The sequence below is a fragment of the Lepisosteus platostomus genome, chromosome 11 (assembly GCF_059453375.1).
Source record: "Lepisosteus platostomus isolate fLepPlt1 chromosome 11, fLepPlt1.hap1, whole genome shotgun sequence".
Lineage (NCBI taxonomy): Eukaryota > Metazoa > Chordata > Actinopteri > Semionotiformes > Lepisosteidae > Lepisosteus > Lepisosteus platostomus.
This window is the reverse complement of record NC_142621.1, coordinates 26,741,379-26,764,980: the sequence shown is the minus strand read 5'-3', so window position 1 is coordinate 26,764,980 and position 23,602 is coordinate 26,741,379. Positions and strand designations below refer to the sequence as shown.

Here is a 23,602-nt window from a genome sequence, read left to right as displayed (position 1 = left end):
ATCCGAATGCAGATTCTGTCCAAAAGTAAGGATAATCCTCTTGCAACTAAACAGATAAGCAGTATAATTGTTGATGACTGTAATTTTCTTTGCTCTCACACTGCAACAGAAATGAAGAAACTGACCTCTGGTAATTGCAGAGCCCGTCTCCACAGCATTGAATTGGATCAAGTGATTAGACAATGGATGGATAATATTCCATGTGTCATGCTGCTGTGACTGAGAATATTGAGGACAACACCTGTATAACTATAAATGGCTACAATACCATAATTTACCATGATTAAAATTGCATTTCTACACTTCTTTTCCATCCCAAAGGATCCCAAAGTCCGTCACGCATTGTTCACCATTATACCAGCAGTTCCTCGGAGCTACAGATGAAAAGTGGTTGAAAAGTGAGAAATTTCTTTACCAATTATTTTAAGGAAAAACTTAAAGCTAAATACTGTATGCAGTACAGTGGGAAATATTGAATTGTTTTGGGAAATAAAAGACAAATTATATTTACAGTGACTACTGTTCAGGGGATAAAGTGAGCTCCTGAAGTGATTATCCAGAAATAACTAATTTATATACCATAAATATAGTGTATTCATATAAACGAGGATCTTAAATAACCAAGTATGAAATTTAAAGCACGGCATTGCTACCGTACAAATACCTTCAGCCAAACCGAAAACAACCAGAACGCATCTCGAGACTGAGGAATTAAGAACCTCGTGAAATGGCCGTTCCGCTGTGACGTCATCCTACCGTCGCACCCAAAATGATGTCTGTACGTTTTCAATCCCTTTCTGCAGCTACCCAGCTACAGATACCATCTTACCAATTTAACAGCTTCTTCCTGCATATTAGGTGTCATTTTAGACATATCTAGAAAAGACACATACAGACACATAAACCGCCAAAAAGCAAGACTGGGCAGAGAGAGGATGTTTTCATCCTTATTTCACCGGTGAAGCCCAACTGAAAGGAACTAGGAGACAGCAGAGTGCAAGAGTAGCATTATAAAACGCTTTAAAAAAAGGGTTTATGAGACTATAAAACCTACTGTATATACAATATACTTCTATAGGAAATTAAGTCTGAAGGTGAACCGGACCCCTCGTCACATTACGAACACTACAAAAAGTAGTTATTTTTAGGATATTTTCTTCAGCAGCTCCACTTGCTTTCTATAACAAAGTTAGGAAATGGAAGGGCACATCGCAGTAGTCACTGAAAACTAGGTCTTGATATACAGAAAAAAGATATAGTTTTTAAATATAGTACAGTTGGAGATTTCCGTATGTACTGTGGCCACTGTCATTTGTACAGAACAACACAGTACAAAAACTGTTGCTCTGTACAAATGACTAATCAGTCCGCGCTTTTCAAACAAGTGTTTATTACTTTGTATTATTATTATTATTATTATTATTATTATTATAGGTGTAAATTATTAAAAGGCAAACCGTGTGTTATATTTTTGGGGTCTCTAGGCTCCACTGGCAGAGCCAGACTGTTTGGGACGTGTGACCACACAGGTTTGATACCGTGAAGGCTTTGAGTTAGAATGGTGACATTCAAATTAAACTTTAAATCGGACATCGCCTTTTTGTCTGGATTTTCTAATTATAAATATATATAAAAAAACAAGTCCGTCCTGGGACGAATACTGTAGCTTCCCTGCTGCAGCTTTTAATGACGTTTTTACTTAACTTGTACACGCTGGATACGTCAGATAAGGCAACTGCTTTGCAGATCTGACGTTATCATAGACAACATTTTGGTTATACAGTGGTTTATGCTCAAGTCCGAATTATACAAAATAAAGTCTAAACGCTCACGAACACGACGGAATTGTTTTCTCAAAATAGATTAATTGATTAATGGATTAATGGAACGAGATCAGGGTTAAAATGGAGAGAAAGAAACCGGGATCTGGAGCTGTGAGTGTATTATCCATACTTTTAAATATTTGAACTTTTAGGTAGTGGATCGTAAAAAAATCAGCATTAGTTTAGCTTTAAAATGTAAGGTTTAGTAAAACAGTTAAAACGTACACCTCGTAGTAATATTTCTAATACTGTTTTAAAAGCTCTAGAAGGTAAAATAAATGGAACGTGATTTTAAAAATTCCAGCTATGTGTTCTGTATTTTATGGGAATATACGTACTGTACTTTTCTTTTGTTGTCTTAAAATGTCTTGGGTGAGAATATGCCTTCCCAATCTAAAACTCTAAACAGACTTTAGAATCAACTCGTTTGTGCAGAAGAAAAAAAAAAGAATGTTATGAACTGCTTTAGCCCTCTGAACACCCTAGGGTAACTCTTCTTACCTATCTATAAAAAGATATGTCAGGAACCGTGGCCCTTAAATGCAGGGACTGCTTTTAAAAGTTAGTTTTGTAGCTGATTATGCCACCTAGCAATTCTAAAGACCTTTTCCCCCAGCAACAAGTTCTTTTTATCTTCCAGAACCACTAGTGCATCCACAGACCAGAGAACACAGTCATCCTACATCATTTCCATTTTTATTACAGTACTTTGCAATTCCAGTATCTATTATAGCCTAATCCACAGAACACAGATTACAATTTATCCACTAGAGGTACTTACATACTCACAGAACACATTGCAGAGCAGCTCAAGAGCCCCATTTGACCCCAGTTACCAAAACCAGAGTTCCAAAGGAAAAGTCCAGCTGCAAATATTCTCCCAAACCCAGCCCCAGTTGGAGACCTGGTGTGCCTGCTTCTGTCATAGCAAAGAAACTCTGTGTAGTCTTAGGGATCCTCCTCAGTCCTGGCTGAGTCTGTTTTTTAATATGCCCCCCCCATTTGTCTCTGAGTCAATTTTTTGAGTAGAGAGGGGAGGAAGAAAATGCTAAAGCCTTCCTCCCTTGCTCACTGTAGAGAGTCCCTGGTGTCCAAACCCTCTCCTGGGTGCTGTGGTACAAATTGGTTATTCCTGTTTCTTCTGTTTTTGTGTGCTCTGTCACTGGGGTTATTAAAGCCCCCCTACCTTTCTTGGGGCTCATTGATCAAATGGCTATATACAGATGGCCAGGTGTAAGATTGCTCTAGAACATTCTAGATTTTCTAGAATTGTTATGTTCTAGATCCACCTCCTCAGTCTGAGGCTCGGCTAGGCCAGTTTTGACATTCCATGTGTCTTCTCTGAACTGTGTGGTAATTAACAATGTTTGCAATAGCATCTTTGATCAGTAGGAAGCCCCAGAACAAAGAAAGACACATATTACCACCCTCATTGAAGTCACTGGTCATTCTATACAAACTTCTATGCAAAGTCAACATTGTCCTTGATACCTGCTGTTGCCCCCACACCCATTTTATTTCACTCTGTGACAGATGAAATCATTTCTGCCATCAGCTCTGCTTGTTTTTTCTGGCGTTTTGGCTGTGGTTCTGTGAGGTACGATAGCTATGTTCTGTGTTTCAGGGCTGCTACACCATGCTGTATGCACTGCAGGGAGAGCAGCAGCTGTTGGAGAGACCCTTCGGCACTAAACTGCCGTTAATCCCAGGGTCTAAACCTCAATTTTGCAGGACTGCTCTTTCGGAGAAAGTAAGTGCAACCTAAAATGAAAAGCATGAATACATTTATTCTTATTTAAATCCAAACATTTAAATTGTAAAAAATGACATGTTTATTCATGGTTTTCTTTCTTTTTAGGGGTAAACCAACATGTAAAATTGTATAATATGAAATGATACCTGGGACACATTAACACATTTCTGTGTGTGTTAGTATAATGTGGTTGCTGTAATGATTAAACTGTAAGCAAACTGTCTTCCCTTGACATCTTTGTGCATATAACATCAGGAGTAAGGTTATATATTTTTCTGGACGCAGTATATTGATCACATTATTGAAATTCAGCTGTACTGTATGCCTTAAAGCTTATTGTGCTTACTGTCTTTTTGCAATGTAGTCATTTTTAGTTGGCTACAATGACTGAGAAATTGGAATTTGATTTTCAAGAACGTAGAAAAAAATGATAACAGCGATTCTGGAGTAGTCTTCCAAGAAACTGGCGACAGCCTTCGGAGGGGGGAGAAAAAAAACATTCTCATTTTTATGTTCAGAAACATAGGGGGATACATATCTGTGTTTACCTATACATATCATGTTTTAATAAAATACTTACCTTCTATTTCAGCTGCACCAGCCATCTCCTGACTTCACTCTGACTGATCCCCGTGGTTTCCTTTTGGATTCGAAGTACAACAGCCTCCATGACCCCCACCTGCGCACCTATTACCATCGCAAGGGCATGCAGGAGTCTCTGCTGAACAGAGGCTTAATCAATGAGCAGAAGAAAGTAAGGCTGTTTGGAGTTTGTGCAAAGAATGAGGCTTTTTTGGTACGGTGAAGGAGTGAGGTGTTGTCAAAAAAAATAGACCAGGTTCTAGCTCATTTAGCTGTAATAGTTTCCAGTAGCGTGATTTAACTCATGTCTGCACTCCAGCATAGATGTATTCGGTGGGCAGGCCTTTGGTTGTAATCAAAGCATGTAATAGTAGATGTAATCAAAGCAGGCCTATGGTTTGTGCTAAAGTCCTTATGCTCAATAAATATTCAAACACAGAGTACTTGACTGTGCTCTAGATTTGTAAAATAAAAATAAAAACATTTAACCTCCTAGACAGTACTTGAAACATGTTTTGTCTGTTTTCAGGTCTTCTGCTCTTTGAAAGAATACAATCAATATCATAACTACCTTAGCAATGTGAAGTTGCAGTATGACAAAAATTATGTGACTAAACAGGTAAGTGTGATGTTTTTAAACAACCGTCCATCTGATTCTGACTCTTCATCATAGACGTCTGCCTTTATCCAGCCCGCAATCAGTAACGTTTCTGGATGAAGGCTTCCATAATGTTACGATCCCTGCCTCTCGGCAACGGAGGAGGCAGAAGTAGGTGTAGCCCCTATCCATCAGTTCACCTATCAGTTTTCCCATTCACCACCACACCCCCGTCTCATCCTACTTAAACACCTGTCCTTCCCTACCTCGTTGCTCAGTATTGGTTTTCCCTATCGAGCTTCCTGGTTGCGCTTCTTCTACTCTGTGTTTGTCTTGGATTTCGGCTTACGGTTTTTCCCTTTGGACTTCGGCTTTTCGGATCTCGACTTGGATTGGTACTTTTGCTCTGTCTTGGATTACTGGCTACCTCTGGATTCTCGGATTGCTCTACGGACTACAACTTCGGATCACACTCCGGCTTCGGTACACGTTCCCTTTCGGATATCTTGCTCCCCCTGGACTCTCGGCTCGTTCCTACGATTACGGTTTGCTTTTGGTTTACGACTTGGCTTTGTTCGCTCCTGCAAGTGGGTTCACTCACTAGTTCGGTCCCTATTACCGAACTCGTAACAGAATACTGAGCCATTTAACATGGACCCAGCGGAGCAACAGGAGATTCGCACGGCTTTGGATCAGCACGGACAAGCCTTACTCCAGCTCCAGGCTTCTGTCCAACAGATCTCTGCGCACCTGTCTGCAATGCCGCCCATCGGCAATCTAGGAAGCAACGCTGGGGCTGCCGCTTCGGCTCCACCCCCGCCAGCTGCTACACCTGCCCCTCGGCCTCTTCCACTAACTCCACCTGACAGGTTTGACGGCAACCCTACGAAATGTCGGGGCTTCTTAGCACAGTGTGCGCTGGTTTTCAGGCTCCATCCGGAAACCTTTTTTTCTCCTCAGGACAAGATCGCCTTCATAGTTTCACTGCTAACCGGCCGCGCTTTGGAATGGGCTACTGCTCTGCTTGATCACAAGGCTCCTGAAATTCAGGATTATGATCTCTTTTTAGGAAAATTTAAGGGGGTTTTTTGTTATCCTGTAGTTGGTCAAGACTCTGCCTTCCGCCTCTCCTCCATCCGCCAGGGCTGCCGGGCTGTACAAGACTATCCTATAGATTTTCAAGTAGCAGCAGCGGAGACTCACTGGAACAACGAGGTCCTAATTTTTTTTTTTCCGTCAAGGACTCAGTGAAGAAATAAAGGATCATCTGGTAAATATGCCGCAATTGGGCAGTACCTTGGAAGAAGTAATTTCACGAGTATTGGAATTGGATATCAGAATTCGTCAAAGGAGTGCTGAAAGATCTCGGACCTCAATATTAAAGGCTCCTCGGCTTTCTTCTATCAGATCTTTCGACTCAGATCAACCTAGGGAAGTAGCCCGAACCCAGTTAACCCCTGAAGAACGAGAGAGGCGCCAACGAGAGGGTCGCTGCATGTACTGTGGGAAATTAGGACACTTTAAAGCGGCCTGCCCTGCCTCATACTCGTCCTTGAGGCGCAGCCCACCTTCTCAAGTTCCTAAGGTGAGTGAGATTTCTCAATCCCCTCAGTTTTCCTCTGGATTTTTTATTCGTTCTACACTATTCTGGGGTAATGAAAGGAGACCTCTTCTAGCTTTTATAGACTCAGGGGCGGCAGGAAACTTTATTGATGCCTCCATCGCTCAAACGTGGAAATTACCCTTGACCCCGGTGACTACACCACTTCGTGTTCAATCGATCGACGGCTCCCCCGTATCTCCAGGACTCATTAGATGGCAAACTGAAATTATAAATTTGCAGATTGGCGCCACCCATGTGGAAGACATCTGGTTTTATCTCCTTGAGACCCCAACACATCCTCTGGTGTTGGGCTTTCCTTGGCTACAACAGCATGACCCTAACATTTCTTGGTCCCGAAAAGAAATTTTAGCTTGGGGACCCAGATGTATTAAAGACTGCTGTCGTCTACCAGTACGAATTGCACTCACGGCGGCATCCCCTTCAGGGGTTCCTACCATACCCCCTCAATATTCCGATCTACAGGAAGCCTTTAATGAGCAGGAGGCCTTGACCCTCCCACCTCATCGACCTTATGATTGTGCCATTGACCTTCTGCCAGGTACTATCCCTCCTAAAGGTCGTATTTTTCCGCTCTCCAGTTCTGAGTCTCAGGCCCTGAAAGTCTACATACAGGATTCTCTGAAAGCTGGACTTATACGTCCATCCACTTCACCAGCATGTGCCAGTTTTTTTTTCGTGGAAAAGAAGGATGGTGGGCTTCGTCCCTGCATCGACTATCGTGGTCTCAATGAGATCACAATCAAGAATCGGTACCCTTTGCCTCTAATTCCAGCAGCACTTGAGTCGGTGCATGGAGCCAAAGTCTTCACCAAACTGGATTTACGAGAGGCCTATAATCTAATCCGCATTCGGGAAGGGGATGAGTGGAAGACGGCCTTTATGACTACCCATGGACATTACGAATATTTGGTCATGCCCTTTGGTTTGGTTAATGCCCCAGCGGTGTTTCAGTCTTTTATTAATGACATCTTTCGTGATCTACTACAAAGATTTGTCTTGGTCTATCTAGATGACATTCTAATTTTTTCTGATTCCTTCCAGGATCATGTTCTCCACGTCAGAGAAGTACTCTCCCGGCTCATCAAGAATAAACTATATGTCAAACTGGAGAAGTGTACCTTCCATGCTTCAAGGATTCATTTTTTAGGTTATGTCATCTCTCCAGAGGGTGTGGAAATGGATTCGAGTAAAGTCTCGGAGATTACTGATTGGCCCACACCCAAGAACCTCAAACACATTCAACGATTTCACGGCTTTGCTAATTTTTACAGGAAGTTTATTCGAAACTTCAGCTCGGTGGTCACTCCCATAACCTCCTTGACCCGTAAAGGACCAAGACAAGGCAAATGGACCCCTCAAGCCGAAGAAGCATTTCAGCGTCTGAAACACCTGTTCACAACAGCCCCCATCCTAAAACACCCTGATCCAACTTTGCCTTTTGTAGTCGAAGTGGATGCCTCTGGCCATTGTGTGGGGGCTGTTCTCTCTCAGCGTCATGGAGAAAAACAGATTCTTCACCCCTGCGCCTTCTTCTCCAAGAAGTTATCCCCTGCCCAAATGAACTATGATGTGGGTAACCGTGAGCTCTTGGCCATTAAGCTGGCATTGGAGGAATGGAGGCACTGGTTAGAGGGTGCTCATCACCCTTTTTTGATTTACACAGATCACAAAAACCTGGAGTACCTGCAGTCGGCCAAACGTTTTTGTCCTCGCCAGGCTAGGTGGTCCCTTTTTTTTTCCAGGTTTAATTTTTTGATCACCTATACTCCAGGTTCTAAGAACGTCAAAGCAGACGCCCTCTCGCGGATCCATGACCCCCCTGAGGCCGAATTGACCCTAGAACCCATCATTCCATCTGGTAAGTTCCTGGCTGCGGTAAGATGGGACATTGAGGTGATTGTCCGACGAGCCTTGGTTGGGCAGACGGTACCTCCTCAGTGTCCTCAGGACAAGTTATTTGTCTCTCATCCCGTCCGATCGGCAGTTTTACAATGGGGTCATGACTCCCGCTTCGCTGGACACCCTGGAGTCCACCGTACCTTGGATTTCATCTCCAGAGACTTCTGGTGGCCAACTATGGCTAAGGATACCAAGGAGTATGTCCAGGCCTGCGCTATCTGTTCCCAAATGAAGTCTTCCCGAATGAAGGCAGCGGGTCTACTTCAACCCTTACCCATCCCGGATCGTCCTTGGACCCACCTCTCAGTAGATTTTGTTACTGACCTTCCACCCAGCCATGGACACACAACTATTATGGTAGTGGTAGACCGTTTCTCCAAATCTGCTCATTTTATTCCCCTACCATCTTTACCTACAGCTCGAGAACTAGCAGAATTGTTTGTACAGCATATCTTCCGATTGCATGGCATCCCTAAGGATATTGTTTCAGATAGGGGCCCTCAGTTTGTCTCCCGGTTTTGGAGGGCCTTCTGTAAGTCACTGGGCGCCTCAGTCTCACTTACCTCGGCTTACCACCCTCAGGCCAACGGTCAGACAGAACGCATAAATCAGGAACTGCTGACCCATTTACGAACTTATATCTCCTCTACCCATGATAATTGGGTGTCCTTGCTCCCATGGGCTGAGTATGCACACAACTCATTGTATACTACTTCTACTGGCATGTCTCCCTTTAAGTGTGCCTTAGGTTATCAGCCTCCTCTGATCCCTGACTCCCACCCCAACACAGAGGTCCCTTCGGTTCAGGACTATATCTCTAACCTGAAGACCTTCTGGAGGAAGGCCAAAGCCACCCTTCTTCGCACCTCAGCTCAGCAGAAGAAGGTAACTGATCGGCGCCGTCGGATCCCACCCAGACTTCGACGCGGTCAGTTTGTTTGGTTATCCACTCGTAACCTTCCTCTTAAGCAACCTTCTGGCAAGCTTGCTCCCAGGTACATTGGTCCTTTTCGTGTCCTCGCCCAGATTACCCCTGTAATTTACAGACTGGCCTTGCCTCCTACCCTTCGGATCCATCCTACTTTCCATGTTTCCCTCCTTAAACCCTTTCACAGATCCACCCTGTCTAAACCACAACAAAAACCCCCACCGCCTCGAGTGATTGATGGACTCCCTGCTTACACGGTCAATAAAATCCTGGATTCCCGATGGTCTCGTGGAGCCCTACAATATCTCGTCGACTGGGAAGGCTACGGTCCGGAGGAGCGCTCGTGGGTTTCGGAGAAGGATATTCTGGACCCCAATCTCATCAAAGACTTCCACCTTAACTTCCGGATCGTCCCGTTAGGGCGTCAGGAGCCGCCCGTAGAGGGGGGAGTAATGTTACGATCCCTGCCTCTCGGCAACGGAGGAGGCAGAAGTAGGTGTAGCCCCTATCCATCAGTTCACCTATCAGTTTTCCCATTCACCACCACACTCCCGTCTCATCCTACTTAAACACCTGTCCTTCCCTACCTCGTTGCTCAGTATTGGTTTTCCCTATCGAGCTTCCTGGTTGCGTTTCTTCTACTCTGTGTTTGTCTTGGATTTCGGCTTACGGTTTTTCCCTTTGGACTTCGGCTTTTCGGATCTCGACTTGGATTGGTACTTTCGCTCTGTCTTGGATTACTGGCTACCTCTGGATTCTCGGATTGCTCTACGGACTACGACTTCGGATCACACTTCGGCTTCGGTACACGTTCCCTTTCGGATATCTTGCTCCCCCTGGACTCTCGGCTCGTTCCTACGATTACGGTTTGCTTTTGGTTTACGACTTGGCTTTGTTCGCTCCTGCAAGTGGGTTCACTCACTAGTTCGGTCCCTATTACCGAACTCGTAACACATAAGATCTCTCCATTATGCACTTTTGAATATACTGCTGTCATCATGTCATCTTCAAGGAAGTCTCTACCTTGACTGTGTTTGTATTCTAAGGATCAATTTCAATGTTTTCTTTCAGTTTCTTCTCTAATTTCTATGAATCTCATTTCTGTTTTAGTGTTTTGACGCTGATGATGTTGTTGCTTATGTTTGTCACTGCTCTAGCCTATTTTAGCTTCTTCTTGTTAGTTCAGCCATACTGTACATCTTTTCATGCTACTTTGTGTTGTTTATAGCCCATATAGTCCTTTCTGCATGCAGGATATGGGTTTCATATCATAAGAAAAGTTACGAATGAGAGGAAGCTCTTAAGCCTGTTTGGTAATTACTTGTTAATTGGTCTGTGAGTCTCATCCAGCTGTTTCTTGAAAGAAGTCAGTGTTCAACAAGCAGACTTGACTGTGAGGATTTTGAATATTTGAAACAGGTCGCCTTGTAGTCTTCTCTGTTCACGATAACAGAGTTAAAAAAAGATAGTTTTTTTATTCATTGAGGCTGGGCAATATATCTGGATGTTTTTCTTTGTGGTAAACCACTAATTGTACCACCCGAATCGGAGCATTCACTGCTTATCTGTACTGCTCTGTAGACTTTAATCCATTTTCAGTGCAAACAAATGTATTTTTCCAAACACGTGTTAATACAGGCAGCTTTTGTGTGTAGTCCAAAACAGAATTTATAAGTCTTCTTTGCCAGACAAGGCTGAAAAATGACTTGAACTTCCATCCATCCCTTTCCATCCACGTCATCTAATCTAACCGCCTCATCTAAGGGCTGCAGGGAGCCGGGGCCTATCCCAGAAAGCAACGGGCTTAAGGCGATATACACCCTTGACCAGAATTTAGTCCATTGCAAGACACACACAGACACAAATTCACTCTAGAACCAATTTTCCTAGAAACCTTTTTTTCTACCAGTATAGTATGGCTTTGGACTGTGGGAGCAAACCAGAGCAAACCGTGAAAAACCCATGTGAATATGGGGAGACCATACAAACTCCACACAGACAAATCACCTCAGGCTCAGAATAGAGCCCCTGGCACCAGTGTTGCGAGATAACAAGGTTAACCACTGTATCCAAGATGTACATCTTAAATTGAAATGTTTAGATCAACAAACTACACTAGCTCAGCCTTCACTCTTATACATATACAAACACATTCTATCGGTGTGAGTTCAAATTAAAAATCTAATGGAAAAAGTCAGTGTTGGTTTTGAAGTGCACACTCGGCTATAATAGTGCTTAGGAGAACCTTGCAATGAAGGGAGTGTGGCACTCTATTAAAAGGCTGTGCTGGCTTTCAGAAAACAATAGTGAAGAATTTCTTGGAGCTCCAGGAGCAGAACAAGATTCCCAGGGATATCAGCTTCACCGATGTGAGGGAATGGCTCCTTGAGGAAGGATCCAAGAATATTTCAGACCAGTTTATGGCTAACAGAGACAGGTAATAACATACGGGAGCTCCTCACTCTTTAACAGCAAGTTCCTGCCTTTTGGATTCCTGATTGGTTGTATTTGTATCACATTTTTTTTTTGTTTCGCTGTAAATATGTGTAAATATTTTACTGTTATGTTTAAACATTAGATGTCAAGAATACAACTGTAAGTAAAGGTTTGCCTTAAGTTAATTAATTGTGCAAGCAAGTGGAAGTTTTGACTGAGTCAAAGTTTTCCAAAAGATGAACATTTGCTCTACGGAAATACCACATTCACAAATTCCTCTGCTGCTGTCTGACATTGCCTTGTGGATTAAGCTTTCTTTGCTGTTGTTGTTTATGAAGGCACCAGGCAGGAGCTCCGAAAACAGAGGAGATATGCAGTGGTGAAATACAGCGTATGAAAGGTCTGCAGTACAGCAGACAGGATGAGGTATGAGAATACAGTTTGATTTATTTTGACCCAAGGCTGCTCCTGGTCATCACCTGGATGGGAGATCTTTAATAGCTGGTTTCCTTCTGCATCTTAAACTGATAAGAGACATTTATATCCACTCTGGCAAGTGACCCTGTGACACCTCTGTAAATACAGCTTGATTGGGGAGCAACCAAAAGATAACAGGATCTCTAGCATAACTGTTTTAAAAGATGTTGTGTTTCTGACAAGTAATTAAGCATTAATGTTACAAAATGCTCATTAAAAAATTTATCTCACCTTATACTGTATATGCCTCTACCAGCCGAACAGATTTCTGCAGAGTGGATACCCTTAGTGAATCATGTTACTGTATCGTCACACTTAGACTTCAGACACTTTTCATACGCTTTTATGAATCTTACATTCCACACTGTAGCTTAACTCACTTTTGAAACACAAAGTTTATTCACCCCTCTCATTGATTTATCAGCTTTCAAATCACCAGCATTATCAATATACAGTATATAGCCTCATCGGTTTTCTACATCAGCTTAATCATGTTTCTTGTTTTTTTTTTTTCACATTCTCACTGTACATTGCTGTATGGTATGTTATTTTCCCAGTTATTTTGTCTTTGGGCTTCCCAGACCACATTCAGCTGCTGAATGCTCCTAATATGCTGAAAAATGCCCAAAGGCCTCATTTGCTAGATTGTAAAAAGGGGAGAGATTCAGCTCCACATGATCTAACAGATTCCTCAATATTTACTGTACCACCTATAAGCAGGTGACATATATAAATATAAATGTCTAGTAGCGTAGCTGTTCTGTGCTCAACACAATCTAGCTTTCTGATGTTTCTCATCGGCTTTGCCTTTTCACTGATGGCTCTACAGATGTGGAAAATCAGAGAGAGGGCTTTACAGATGAGGATAGAGGAAGATGCCCGGAGGGAGGTGCGACAGGCCCAGCTGAAGAAACAGACCAGAGCTAGAAGGCACAAAAAGGTACTGGAGTAATGAATGTTTGGATTCATCCTCTTAAGGTGAACTTTTCTTCATGCAAATTCCGGACTTGACACTGACCTTGCAGCTATATTTTGTTGTATTTCCAAGATGAGCACCTATAGGTTTAAATTAATAACCTAAACTAATACCTTTTGGATCCTCGGTGACCACAATGAGCATGGTATGTTGGCACCTCTTATATTGTGCATCTACTCTAGGGTGGTTATGCCAAGATATGCTACAGAGGTGCCAAAACACCATATTCTGGTAGTGTTTGGTGCCTCCAATTCATGGTTATAGCACTGCATCTCCAAAGCCCATGGTTTATCTCCAGCCTTGGGCACCTCCCTGTGTGGCATTTATTCTGCGTGTTGTGGGTTTTAATTCCAAGTAACATCCCAGAGACATGCTGCTTTGCATAATTGGCTGTTCTAAAGTATCCCTCAGGGGTATCTCCCCAAGAGGATCCAAGAGGGTGGTTGATGATCTCTCCTCTTCATTACCTAGGCATTAGAGGAGAGACATTGCTGCTTCAATCTCTTATACCCAGCCTGCAAGGTTCTGAACTACACACAGAGTATTTCATCCAAGTAATGTCGGACCCAGCCTTTCTTCTTCTGAGCTCTGACCAGACCCAGCTTCCCAGCTTCAGGGTGCTGTAGATTGAGATGAGATTGGAGTCTCCTGTAGTGACCTTATGGACGGGAAGTTTTCTACTAGCAACAAGATGTTCAACAATGAGATGGACCTTTTCATCTTTTGTTGAGAGGCTTTCCTTTTTCATTAAAGAATAGCCACTTGTGAAAGGTTTTCTGTCATTCTCAGGCATTTGAATATTATAAAAGGAAGGTTGCTCTCCAGCAGCAAAAGCTAAATGAGAGTTTACAGGAAAGGAAGGATTTTGAAAGAGAAATGCAAGACAGAATAAAAACGCAATATTTTAATGAGATTCTTCAGTCTGGAAAACAGGGTAAGGTTCTAGATCCAATAATTTGCAGTGGTACAACTATGACTTAGTTCACAATTTAATGTGTTTTAGTTTGTTGGCTAGAAGGAAAGATGCAGGTTGACAACATCTTCAGGTTTACTACTGATTACAGAACTGTAGAATTTGTTTAATAAACACCTACAATTACAAAATTCCAAAGCTTTTCAATCATATGTCTGTATGAAAAGAATAATATGTATGTACTGAGATCAAAACTTTTTAAAGGGAAACACGCAATAAGTTGCAGGTATCATAAAATAATACATTAAGAAGGAATCCTTCATTATCTTCAGATTGTTTAATTTCCAGCCACAACATGTACATACATTATATTCAACATTTCTGTAATCCACATTTACAGTATCTATTGATCTAAACTATCTGAAATAACTATTCAACTAAAATGATGTTTTCTTTGTGGCACAGCTTCTACTGAGATCATTAGCACGGAGAATAGAGACGTTACCATTGCTAATGAGAAAAGTTCTAAAATCACCAAAGGTCAGTATTTTCATTTGTTTCTAGAAAAAATAAAGGTTTTGAAAAAAGTTATGTTTTGACAAATTTTCCAATGCAGCTGCAGAGAAATTCAGTGGGTGCTGAGATACTGAAAGATATTGTGAAAGACAATGGAACATATAATCCAAAAAATCAGTTTAGTTCAATTCAGTTTTATTTGTATAGCTTATTCAGATAAAAACATGTCAATGATTAATGCACAAGTGTTGGGTTTTGAAAGCTTGGTAACATCTACTGTTAAGGCTGAAGAAGGTTCCAAATAAGTCTGGGGATCTCTGGGCAGCCATTGTGCCACAGTCTGGTGCAGTAAAAGTGTTGTGAGCTAAGGTGTGAAAATGATTTAAATTATATGGGTAAACCGATAAATAAATCTTAATCAGCATCCTAATTGTATCTATGAATAAATACATCTTTTCTGCCTTTTTTGGTTGTTAATTGGATTGATCACTTTTTTATGCATGCCATGAGAATTCTAATGCGACAATAATTCTTTTCTCTTGGGTCAGTTCATATTTCACCTGACTCCACTGAAGAGGTGACTACTGATTCCAACTGGTTTCATGAAGTCCCTCTGATCAGTCAGCTGTCTGATGGGTAAGTCCTACATTCTGCAGTTGTGGTATGTTAAGCATCAGTGCTTACATAAAGTTTTTATTTTAAGCATTTTAAGTATGGTGATACGTAAATGTTTAAAGAGCAACTGTTTTCTATTTTGAGCTCACTTCCCCAGCTGAGTTCGTGAAATTGCTTTTTCTCTCTTTGCGAATGCATGAATCAGTCTGTTAACAGTACAGAACATGTGCATATTGTTGTGTTAGCTCATGTGCACTTTTCAAAATCCTAGATATAGTTTACCATAGACTGGCTTTGTTGTAATGACTAGAACATTGACTTTGAATATTGATATTGACAATGACTAGAGCAGCAGTCAAAATACACTAACTGAACCTTCGCAAAAATAAACTGTTGTATTGAACTTATGTATAACTCTGATCATACTGCATTACAACAATAATATATTAGTCATATTAAAACACATTTCTATCATAATAACTAACAATATGTTGTGGCACCAGTATAAAATGTGAAGTTTTGCTGAAGTATTGACAGTGGGAGAAATGTCTGGTCGTGTTTGAACGGATGTTATGTTTCAATCAACAACCACCAGAGGGCAGTAACAACTAAGTAACACTAAGTCATCAAATGCGTTGGAAACGCATTTTGGGCTTTGTCCTGAATGATGCAGCAGCAACATACAGTTGTATGCAAACGTCTGGGCACCTCTGGTCAAACTGCCTGTTTCACAGAATCTTTAAATTCTCTAAGATCTAATCTCTATGAAGTTAACAGGGTACAAACATAAACATGACATATTTCTTCACATTTCAATGCAGAATTACTATTTATTTTCTGAATTTAACTGTATTTGTCATGTGTCAATTATGAGGTACCCAGTATGAAACTGGTTAGATACATTGCGCCTGTTTAAGTAGTTGTTGTTGAAAACACAATGATGTAAATTACAAGTGATCTTGCTTCACATAGGAACACGATTGTACCATACTCGCTAAAGTGTTATGGAACAGTTGCAGTTTGAAGTTTAAGATTTATCATTTCCAATGTACTATTTTGTTGTGGTGATTTTTATTTTATAAGCCTCTCATATTAAAGTTAAAAACCTAAGCAAGTTTTAGACATCCAGTAGGTAAATTGAAAAAGTACGAACACAATTGTGGTTAGGAGGCCATCTTTTTTACACAAGAATATGCTTTAAAATAGATTAATTGTTCTGCCACTAGAAAAGATGCCTATATATTGTTAATTAGTCACCATTTTTTAATATTGCAAAATATAGTTCGTATTTTGTCCATGTAGTAGCAATGTCACACTAATTAATTTTTATCATAATGTTTTTTAGTGAAAGGAAGGTGATTGAGAACAGTTTATATGGACAGGTAAGGTACACTGCTTATCTGAATGTAATGGGTGCATTTTATTTTTCCAGATAGCTCCTTGAGGTTAAAATGCACAGTGTCATAACTAAAGAACAAATGTAAAGAAATATGTTAATTTGTTCCTTCAGTACAGTAAATCCTGAAATTTAGTCCACCTAGCTGTTGCTTAGTGGTTCCTTCCCTGACATGTTCAGCTCAGCTCCCACTATGTTTTGATTGTGGCTGCCCTGGTGTCAGAGCCACATAGCCACTCCTCAGAGCAGAGATATTTCACTATGCCAAAGGTCTGCGCCTCTTTGCCAGAGAATATTAAGCTGTCCAGGTTCCAAGGGGGTGACTTCACTTTCTACCATAGACTCGATGCCAAAAGAACCCTTTGACACTGCCTCCTCTGGAATGAAACAGGGGTCTGCACATTTAATTATTTATAAATTAAGGGATCCATTTGCAAAATCTGCAATACTGACCATTCTATTTCTTTGGTTAGACTGGTATTCTGTTGTTCTTGCTTCATTTATATATTAGAAATACTGTACTGTATATATTTTTCTAGACATACAACAGTATATCTATAATAGATTTTTACTATACTGTATAGACAACAGTATATTTGTATTAGTTGCGTCTGTGCTGGCACTCAAAATTGGGTTGCAAATTTCTAAATGTTAACATGGGAAACAATGAACCCTGACAAGTAAGTAAAAGTAGGTCTTATATTGATAGGTGTACTGTATATTGAACATTTTTCGTGCTCTGTGGTTACTTTTGTACTATTGCTTTAAAACAGATAACAACGGAAGAGCTTAACGAAATGGCGGAGAATATAGTGGTGTGGATGGCAGCGTCTATCATCAGAGTGCTGCTTCCAGCCGTCTCGCTTTACAGTGAAGAGAGGAGCAGGAGCGTGTCTCACTGCTCCTTTGAGTCCCCGGTTTACTTCAGCAGTATTGAGGAGGCCACCCTGAGTTCTCATTCTCTGCTTGGTACTGAGTCAGGGTCCACATGGCAGTCCCAGAGTAGGAGCAGTAGCTTCTTGTCAACGAGATGCAGGATCTCCACTCCCTTCCCTTCACCCCTCTCGTCCTCGGGTAGTTCAGGAGAAGAAACAGGGAAAAATACACCCGGCTTAAAATCCAGAACACCCTCGAAGGAGATTGTGGTTGCTGATGGAGGAGAAGATGCTGGAAAGCCCCTCTCAGAACCTTTGAAGGACCTTTTTGGAATCACTAAGTCAAGTATAATTACAAAAGCAGAACATATAGTACAGGATGTCCTTAGCAGAGCCCTCACTGAAGCACAGCTTCCTGCTCAGCTGATGGAACCCCAGTGTTGTGCGTTAGGTGTCTTGATCACCCGCTGCAGATCGAATAACCTTGCCACTGAACTTGTGGATGGTGTTCTTGGACTTGTCATCTCTGCCTTGTCAGAAAATAAGCAAAGAATTCCCAACCCTAAGACTGTGTGTGTTAATCTAGAAGCAAAGACAGAATCTGTAGCCACAGAGGTTGCAAGTGAGATTATACAAGTTGTCTCTGGAAGACTCCAGCCTTTTTTCACAAGCGCTGTTGAGTCAGGGTCAACCTGTAGACTCCTGGGTGGCCATGGTGGTGACCTACATGTAATAGGACAATCCCAGAGACTCCACTCAGAACAATATGATGAGGCGGAGTTAGCTGTCACGGCAACAGAAATAATCAGTACTGTCTTACAAGAAGTCAAGAGTGAATTCTGCAAAGCAAATACTGAAAATAAGACGAGTGACGTGAAAGAAACATATTCAGGCGATAACCAATCAATGAGTGACTTTGTGTCAGCAATTCTGAAAAATTTAGAAACGATTTCACCCTCCTCCAGCTTATCTGTGGAGAAGAACTACCTTCTTCAGAGACCTGATGCCCTGCAGAATGAGAGAGATGAGGCAAAAGTGACTAAGAAAAGAACAAATGGCAGTAGCCCCCCATCTTTCAAATTAAAGTCTCACTCCTCGGAATCAAGTGTGGGAATGAAAAGAGCAAACAGTGATATTGCTTTTGGGATCTCTAAAGCCAAAATCATTGAAATTGCTGAGCAGATAGTATCTCAGATCATTGAAAAAACAAAGTGGGATTTCACCCCTGTGGGTAACAATTTACATGAGAGTAACTCAAAAGAGTCATTATTGCTCCCAGAAGCTGCAGAAATCTCCATTTTGGAAAAAATAAGTCCAAAATCTCAGATTCCCAACAATAGGGTCACTGTTATTGCCAAGGACATTGTAAATTCTGTTTTTGAAAATGTTTTGTTTGCACTGAATTGTATTGAAACAAATAAATATCTGCAAGAATCCAATAAAAATGTTGCTGCTGCTCCTCAAACTTCTAGAGGCAGCACAGAAACAGGATCCATTGATCATACTTTTGACTTTAGTTCAGTTGCAAAAGGCATCGTAAGGACTATATTTGGAAAGCTCAAATCTTTACTCACCCAGACTAAAGAAGATGTATCTAGTTCCAGTTCTCCTGCTCAAAGCAATGCAAAGAGCTCAAGTGTCAGCTCTTCACCAAAAACTTCAGTGTTTTCTGATTCTGTGTCAGATATTTCAGATTTGTGCACCTATACAGTAGAAACTGCTGGAGCCATTTGTGAAGCAATGAAAAAAGAGTTAGACCAGGAGATTTATTGCACAACAGTGGCAAAGAAGGCTTCAGATGAAAGCCTTCTGGCTAGAGAGGTTGTTACTTCAGTTTTGGAGTACCTTGAAGAGCAATATATTTTAGACACCATTAAAAGCCCTTCACCATATCCTAAAGACTGGGAGAGAGATGCTTCTACATTTATAAGAGAGGAGAGTATTCAAGATCGATCAAAATCCCAGATATCTCCTGTTGAAGAAATCATATTATCTGATATTGATAAGGCAACAGGACAAGTCCCTAATCAAATTACAATGGAGATTTGTAGATATCCTCCAAAGGTGGTGTCATCTGAGAACATTTCTTCAAAACAGCAAATTGGGCAAATGGACATGAACTTGGTTGAGGACAATTTGAGTGTTTCCTCTTCTGGAGAGAGCATCATATCAGATGGAGAAAGTGAAGGATCAGAGAAGATGCCGAGGACCTCCAGCTCTGTATTCCATCGTACAGCAACGAGGATAATAAGTGAAATTATTGAAAAAGCAGCTGCAAAATTTATATCTTCTGGACTTGCCCATCTCCCAGAGCAACCAAACAGTACAGCTGATGATGTATGTAAAACACCGGATGCAACAAAACATGCTCAAGAAGCAATGTCCTCAGACTCTTCTTCTCATGTGCAAACCACTGAACTGGCTTCAGATATTGTTGTTGATGTTTTAGAAAAACTACATTACGCTACATGCTTTGAGAAGATTTCTTTCTCAACAGACTACAAACATAAATTAGAAAGTTCTGATACAGCCCTGTTACCAGGAACATCAGAAATTAAAACTGATACTAGAAGAGCTGAGCACATTAGGACAATGACTGAGGAACTCTTCAAAACTGTGAAGAACAAACTGAAACACTTTTGGAATCAGAAGAGCCTGTCTTTGTTCAAAGCAAGGAAAGTTTTATCTGCTAAAGAGCAGAGATCAGCAGATTCACTTGAGATGTTTCCTCCTTCAGTCCAGGTTTCACACCTGAGCTTTAGTAAACCACACTTGACTAAGAAAAGCATGTCAGTAACAAACTCGGCACCCCGTAAGCATCTTAGTGAAGATTCAGAACCTTTAGGTGTGTTAATGAACGTTGATTTCTCAAGGCAAAGCAGGACTACTCAGGAAAATCAGGCAAATTTAATCATCTGTGCCAAGGATGTTGGCAGTCAGATATTGCAAACAATCAGGAGTGAAATAAATCGGGGTGACGACAAAGGATGTTGCTCAGGAGCAAAAGCAAAACCCTCAGAAGAAACCCTTCAAGCAAGTGAACTGGTGGATTCTGTTTTATCTACATTTGAAAATCTTAAAGTTTCAGATGTGGTCTTAAAGCCAGATTATGAAACAATGCACCTCTCTGGTGAACAATATGGGAAAGACAGGATGTCTAGTGCAGAAGACACTGTCCATAAAGAATACACTAAAAGTAACCGTAGAGAATATTCTGTTCAACGTTTCCCACCCATAAATGTGCCTGGGATGGTGATTGATTCTTATACAGATGACACAGAAGTCATGACTTGGGACACTCCCTATAGAGCCTTGACTGATGCTTCACCAAAGCTTCAGGATCAACCTACACCTACAGCAGAACAAGAAAATGAATTGACATGTAAAAGCAATCGAGTTCCCCGGTCCCGTGTTTGGAAGAAACCCTTTACTGCAAATGACATGGGACTAGGTGAACAAGAGTTCATGGAACTTCCTTGCAGAAGCAATGTGATAGAAGATTCATTTACAGCTCAAAACAGCTTAAAAGCTGCAGAACAAAAGAGAGGCTCAGAGAAAACAACAGTTGACAATGTTGAGGAAGGAGACCAGCCAAGCCCTCTCATTTCACCAAAGCATGACTTCTCAGCAGAACACATAGCCCGTGCAGAGTCTGCAGTGTCTGACATTGAAATTGTTGCCATGGGTATTGTTGACATTATTATGGGCAAACTTGATGTAACGGTGGCCTCAGATACAAAAAGCAAGTCTAGAGCAAGCCAAAAGAAATCGGAGTGTGCTGCTGGTCTCATCACTGAGAATATAGCATTTCAAACCCACTCCAATAATGTTAATTTGAACATTGAAAAGCTTTCAGCTGAAGAGGCGTCCTGGGCATCTCAAGTACCAGGAGCCACAGCAAAGCACAATCTCCCCCCACTGCAGACAAGGGTTTCAGAAGAGCCTAAGGACCAAGTCAGGACCTCCACAGAGAGTCCTACAATGAGTCCTATTGAAAGGAAAGTGGAACAACTTGTCTCGAGTGGATCTCTGCGTGTATTTTCAGAAGAACTTGTCAAAAATGTTTTCCATTTAATTTTGAAATCAGGAATTGCAGTACAATTGGGCACAGCTCACAAATCTAATGCAGATCCAATTTTAAAGAGCCCCCTAGTAGTTCAGGATTTATCCCATTCAAAGTCCTCAGAGCTTTCTATGCAGTTGTTGTATTCATTTACTGAGAAATCAGTGAAAAGACTGTTGAAGCAGTGCCTCAGTTTTCCCGATTCTCCAACGTTTGACACAAATGAGAAGGATGTTTCACTTTTTCAAGACTGTGATACAAATACGGAATTGAAGTCTTCCCAAAGGATTTCAGAGAAAGTGTCTCTGACTGTCAAGGATCACAGACTACAGAAAAGTTCTGAACCATCAGTGCCTAGTTCACAGATGTACCATGATGCAATTAATCAGCTTTCCAGCTTGCTTGTAAAGTCTGTCATGGATGTTTTGTCTGCTGCATGTGATTTATCAATGGAACCTGAAGAGAGTGAAAATCAAGGTAAGAAGGAAATCAAATCAAATCATTTAAAAGTGTATTAACATTTTAGTTGCTATGAAGTACAAGTTAAAACATGTAGTGACTGTATGTAAATATACAGTACCTTGATTTTCTATCTGTTGTATCTTTAAAAGTTTTTGATGTATTTAGACCAATATAGTGTAGGCCATGACTATGAATGAGAGAATGAGTGAATATAGCCATATATTCAGTAGCCATATATAACGTATCTGTGAATATGGCTGCTTCTTTGTTTGTAGTTACCTGAGCTCCAAGATGTAATAGTTTTACAGGAACATGAAGCTTTATACTCAAATATTTTGTGATGCCTGTCATTCGTTACTTCTCAATATAATTTAGTTTTTGTTTCATGCTTTCTGATATTTTGCTTTACTATCATTAAATGAAAAGCTCTTTGTTAACATAGGTAATATACCAGCAGCCAGGGTGACATCAGAAATTGAGAAGAGTTCTTCTGAGGAACTGAAAAGAGACTCCCACCTTGAAAACAGTTCTGAAATCAAACCACTCAGTGTCCCTGTAGAAATGTTGAATATTGAACCGGTTTCCTCAGTTGGGCTCCAGGAAATTTCTATGGCTAAATCAACAGAATCACTTAATATGACTTTAGTGTGTACTGAGACTGTGGAAAACATCATAACACAGCTGCTATTGCAGATATACCCTACTTTGATAAAAGAGGAAACGTCTACAGAAATCCCAGGGAAGATGTCTGTGTCTTTGCTGAGTCAGATAGCTGTGGACCTCTTTGACAGTGTGTTGCAGGACATGTCCAAAAACCAGGAGATAACAGTTGTGAAACAGGATAATGATGTGTTTCATGAATCACACAAGATTCAGCAGGTTGCCAGCTCTGTTCACAATGAATTGCTATGTCAAACTGGATCCCAACAGGTTCTACAGAAAGCTGTAGCCACCAGAAATGAGACAGTGGTCAAAACCATAATCAGTTCTATGGTGACCAACATTTCCAAGCTGACACATTTAGCTGCCCGATATTCATCCGTTTCACCAGAGACCAGTATTAGCAGAGAAGCAAGTGAGATCGTTGATGAGGTGATGGGTGATATTAAAATAACTAGTGAGCACAACAAAGAGGCAACACCCAGTGCTCAGTCTTCTGAAGTTTCTCTTGTTTCTTCTGAAATAGTACATGGAGTCACAGATAATCTGCTAAAGAAAATTCAGCTAAACTGTTCCAGCCCTGAGTCCAGTACTCCTCAAGCTACCATTGACATGGAAACCCGGAGCACTGGGCAGCTCATGTGCACCAAAATGGACCAGTTAGAACCTTCACCTGTTATTGGTCGAACAGTCAGAAGAAAGAAACTGCAGTCTTCTATGACAAAGTCTCCAAAAGACTTTTCTCCAACAGTCCCAAGTGGTTTTAAAATCAGTTTCCAGCCAGAAGACACTATGGATAAGCCCTGCTCATCACGTTCCCTAGGAGAAGCTGTTGGTGTGACACCTTGTTCTAATAAGAGAAAAGATTGCTTAGCTTCTGAGACCCCAGAGAAGCCTGGAGATTATCTGGTTCAAATAGTCCAGGGTCTAGAAGGAGTACAGCAGTGTAAGGCTTCAGGGAAGACAGTTAAGAAGACTAAGAAGAGCTCCTCAAGCCCAGACTGTA

General features: G+C 41.2%; 1 protein-coding gene and 1 long non-coding RNA gene across 3 annotated transcripts in view; one reads left to right on the top strand and one right to left on the bottom strand.

The window, feature by feature from the left end:
• Positions 1–23,602, bottom strand: part of LOC148652307 (uncharacterized) — a 75,886-nt gene that overhangs the window by 14,758 nt on the left and 37,526 nt on the right. The window lies entirely within an intron of this gene.
• On the top strand, positions 3,460–13,123 carry LOC148652310 (fibrous sheath-interacting protein 2-like). The gene is made up of 6 exons (XM_088598952.1): positions 3,460–3,573; positions 4,169–4,330; positions 4,688–4,777; positions 11,505–11,644; positions 11,982–12,069; positions 12,950–13,123. The coding sequence occupies exons 1-6, from the start codon at positions 3,460–3,462 to the stop codon at positions 13,070–13,072; spliced, it is 717 nt and encodes a 238-aa protein (XP_088455078.1). The 3' UTR covers positions 13,073–13,123.

What these genes read in the sequence shown, in the direction of transcription:
- LOC148652310 (XM_088598952.1), top strand. Translation starts at nt 3,460, where the DNA reads ATGCTGTATGCACTGCAGGGAGAGCAGCAGCTGTTGGAGAGACCCTTC. An exon ending in GGACTGCTCTTTCGGAGAAA is followed by an intron (nt 3,574 to 4,168) that starts GTAAGTGCAACC and finishes CTTCTATTTCAG; the next exon opens with CTGCACCAGCCATCTCCTGA. An exon ending in TAATCAATGAGCAGAAGAAA is followed by an intron (nt 4,331 to 4,687) that starts GTAAGGCTGTTT and finishes GTCTGTTTTCAG; the next exon opens with GTCTTCTGCTCTTTGAAAGA.